The sequence below is a fragment of the Teleopsis dalmanni genome, chromosome X (genome assembly GCF_002237135.1).
Source record: "Teleopsis dalmanni isolate 2A chromosome X, ASM223713v2, whole genome shotgun sequence".
In the NCBI taxonomy this organism is placed as follows: Eukaryota; Metazoa; Arthropoda; class Insecta; order Diptera; family Diopsidae; genus Teleopsis; species Teleopsis dalmanni.
This window is the reverse complement of record NC_051848.1, coordinates 68,252,589-68,256,214: the sequence shown is the minus strand read 5'-3', so window position 1 is coordinate 68,256,214 and position 3,626 is coordinate 68,252,589. Positions and strand designations below refer to the sequence as shown.

At 29.4% G+C, this 3,626-nt stretch overlaps 1 protein-coding gene across 1 annotated transcript; it reads right to left on the bottom strand.

The window, feature by feature from the left end:
* Positions 1 to 833: 833 nt before the first annotated feature.
* Positions 834 to 2,672, bottom strand: LOC119662663. The gene is made up of 3 exons (XM_038072339.1): positions 2,630 to 2,672; positions 2,281 to 2,566; positions 834 to 2,217 (listed from the first exon to the last, which is right to left on the bottom strand). The coding sequence occupies exons 2-3, from the start codon at positions 2,561 to 2,563 to the stop codon at positions 932 to 934; spliced, it is 1,569 nt and encodes a 522-aa protein (XP_037928267.1). The 5' UTR covers positions 2,564 to 2,566; positions 2,630 to 2,672; the 3' UTR covers positions 834 to 931.
* Positions 2,673 to 3,626: the final 954 nt, after the last annotated feature.

Sequence of the window (3,626 nt, the reverse complement as noted above, 5' to 3'; positions counted from 1 at the left end):
TAATAAATTCTTAATACAAATATGTTAATTAAATAAATTATTTATAACCCATAAAAATAATTCTTAACTATAATCTTATTTAAAATACAGATCGGATTTTGCATAGTTAAACTGCAATTTCTTTTTGTCTAAAAAATTCTTTGAAAAAGTTCCTAAAGTTCTAAGTTATAGAAGTTCTATGAGTTATTTACTTTAAGTGGTCTCGATAATATATACCAAGGGACAAACATTTTTAAGGTCTCTATATTGAGATTAAAAATGATATTGCTATTAAGGTCAGAATTTAATAACCAGTGTACTAGGTTTTGTAAAGTAATTTGCGAGTAGTCACTCTCAAGTTTATTCATTTTTTTATCACCATAATGAATCTAATTTCTTTCTAGATAAGCTAACACTTATTTAGTATACATGAGTTGATGCTCTTCGCGGTATATTTAAGCTCCTGATCAGAGTTTGCTAGATATTTTTAAGATGGTTATTATGTTAGTTATGACTGTATTTAGCTAAATTTTCATTAGATAGCGAGTGAGTGTAAGAAATTTCTTTCTTTTAACTTTAATGATCCACTGATCAGACATTCTTAGTTCTCTACCACTTTTTTGTTTATGATATTTCTGAGTAACGATTTAGTAATAAAGTATTAAAGAAGATCCATTTAAGTATAGTACTTTCAATTGCTGATCAATTATATTTACCTGTGATTCGGATGAAACCTGTTTGATAGAGTTGATGATATTTTCAATTCAAATACAGAGTGCAACAGTTTCATGCTTTCAATTTAACTGCATTTATTTATGATTAAAAAAAATTTTTTTTTGTTAAAAAACGTTTCAGTAAATAAAATAAATGCAAAATGTATCTTCAAAGACTTCTTGAAACATGAGTTTTTAAAAAGAAAGCAATTTAATGAACATGCAAAGTTCTTTAACTGCTAAATTTTCCTGATCAAAAAATCATCAATTCGAAGAGCTTCATCGTTAGCATCGATGTAAAGATGTTTTTCAGAAATGGGACCTCGTTTGTTAGAGCGAATGCGTATAGAACGATAAGAGTACTTAGCTGTGGTGTGTGATGATTTTAGTATATATTTTTTTAATAAGCTTGGTGAACTCAAACTATGGGATTCATGGCGCCCAGCAGGACTTATTTTTATAATATTGCGCTTATGATGGCAAACAGAAACATATTCAGCATCCATGTCAATATCTTCATATATATCATTTTCTTTTAACAGCTTCTTAAATGCAGTTTCAAATATATTATTCCTCACATCATCAACAAAGCGTGAAACTGATTTACTTGTTTTATTTTCTTCCAAAATATGTGAAACTGAGGAAGAGGACGAGGAGGAAGAATAGTGCTTCTTAAAGTGAGGAACTGATCCACCTGTTTTCTTCAATTTCACAAATTGTGAAGCTGATTTGTCTTTTTTTTTTAAGCCTACAAAGTTTGGAACTGATTTTCCTTTCATGTGTTTGGAAGCAGCATGATGCTTAGTTTTTGATTTTACATTATCTCTATTTTTGTTATATGATAACTCAGATAATGACTGTGAGGATATATTTGGTTGATATTTGGAATGCAAATTAGTAGAGTAACGTTCATACTCTGTATCATTTAAGTGACACGAAGCCGCTTCAGTACTTGTATTTGGATAATCCAAGTCAACAAGTTCTTCAGTTTCCGGTATCAAAAATGAAGTTTTAGGAGTGCGTGGGTTACAGCATATGTCTGTTGTACGGGTAATAACGTTTTTGAATTTATAATGACATTTTTGTTCGCTTAGTAGATTACCAGCCAGAGCATTCAATTTATTAGCTGCTAATCTACATTCTTCTTCGAATAACTCATCACTTCTCGTCTTCGGTTTAAACAGCTCATTATCGTCCATAGTCCATTCGGATAATTCCTTTTCAATGTCATGGTTACAAGTATCAATCATTTTAAACATCTCATTATCGTCCACACTCACTTCGGACAATTTCTTCCCAATATCAATATCCTCAATATGTGTACGAGTATCAAAAGTGGAACCACCACACATTGTAGATTTATCTAATTTCTCACTGCTAGGCAAATTTTTAGAAATACTGTTTTTGACTTTCTCATCATTTTTGTCGTACGTGTGTTTAAAAGGTAGTTTGATTTTCTCGCACTTAATATTTGTTAGCCATCCGCTGCATTTCTGACAATCGAACTCTTTATCAAGAGTCATATCTGCAAAATATATATAAAATTAGATTTATTTGTCGTTTTTTTCATATACAAAACTAGATTTACTAGAAGAATTAACTGAAATTTCGGCTTGAGTGAGTAAGGATTTATTTTCACGATTTTCTGCTTCTGGCATGTCTTGACATATATATTTCTTTAACTCTGCGAAGCCATCTAGACCACTATTTAAATCATCACGTATCTCTAGAAGTTCTTCCCTTAACTTTATAAGCTTTTGCTCTGTACTCAACTCAACGATATTTAACACCTTTGAGTGAGGTGGGTGTTCGTCATCGTGATCGCTAATACATTCCTCAATCTGCTTGACTTCATTACTTCCTGTTGACATTCTCTTTCGAAATGAAAGAACTTGTAGTTTTATTTAATATGTTGTAAAATATCATGATATAGTTACCTTGCTTAAAGTTCCAATATAAAAATAAATTCAATTCTTTTTTTTCAGTAAGAAATTTTGATTTCAACTTTCAGCAGATTTTTTTTTAATATAAATCTGTAAATAATTTTCAAGAAAAATTTTTTTTTGTGTTAATGTCAGTTTTTATTTAACTTTGTTATTAAAAAAAAATATTTTACAAAAATATTTTCCAGTCCAGTTAGCGTTAGATTTAGACAAATCTTTAATTAATATTTGAACAATGAATACAATTTTAAATAAAATGTTTTATTAATTTGCTTTAAATATGTTGGTTTCATTTTCGTCTGGTTTACTTTAAAACCTATTGGACAAAACTTTGTTATAGAAGAATGATTAGTAATAAGTCAAATGTGAATTATACTCATTAAAAAATTTGACAAAATTCATAGCAAAGGTTTCGAGAATATATTCTACAACTTGTGTTTTTGGAAAGAATTCTACTATAAATAAAGTATTTATAATATGTTCTTGAATTTGTATAATGTAGTGTTCAAACTTCTAGTTATCTGCTAACTGGAGCTATCATGGATTCATAACCATCTACATGGTTATCGATCCATACCCACGGTGTATTGCCTAATGACAATACTCGGAGAAAACGCCAAAACAAAAAGGTATGAACTTAGTCCTACAGAATTATGATCTATCTATTGCATACTCTACCTCCATTCGAAAGCTAATAAGAAAAAAAAAAAAACCTAAAATGGAAATATAAAAATGGATTTACAAAAAAAAGAAACATAAAAAATAACCCTCTTAGTACATTTTTGTGCCAAATCCTAGTTCCAAGTTTCTTCGCTCAAAGCCTTATACACCATACCATAGATAATTAAAACAGTAAACATTCAAAAAGCAACAATTTTAAGGAAGAGTATGTCCAGTTAAATTTAAATTTTGGATATGTGATCCAGAATAATTACGGGATATGTAAGAAAAGAAGTTATTTCTTTTTGGAAACTGAAGAGTGCCATGAAGA

What these genes read in the sequence shown, in the direction of transcription:
- LOC119662663 (XM_038072339.1), bottom strand. Translation starts at nt 2,563, where the DNA reads ATGTCAACAGGAAGTAATGAAGTCAAGCAGATTGAGGAATGTATTAGC. An exon ending in AATTTCAGTTAATTCTTCTA is followed by an intron (nt 2,218 to 2,280) that starts GTAAATCTAGTT and finishes TATATTTTGCAG; the next exon opens with ATATGACTCTTGATAAAGAG.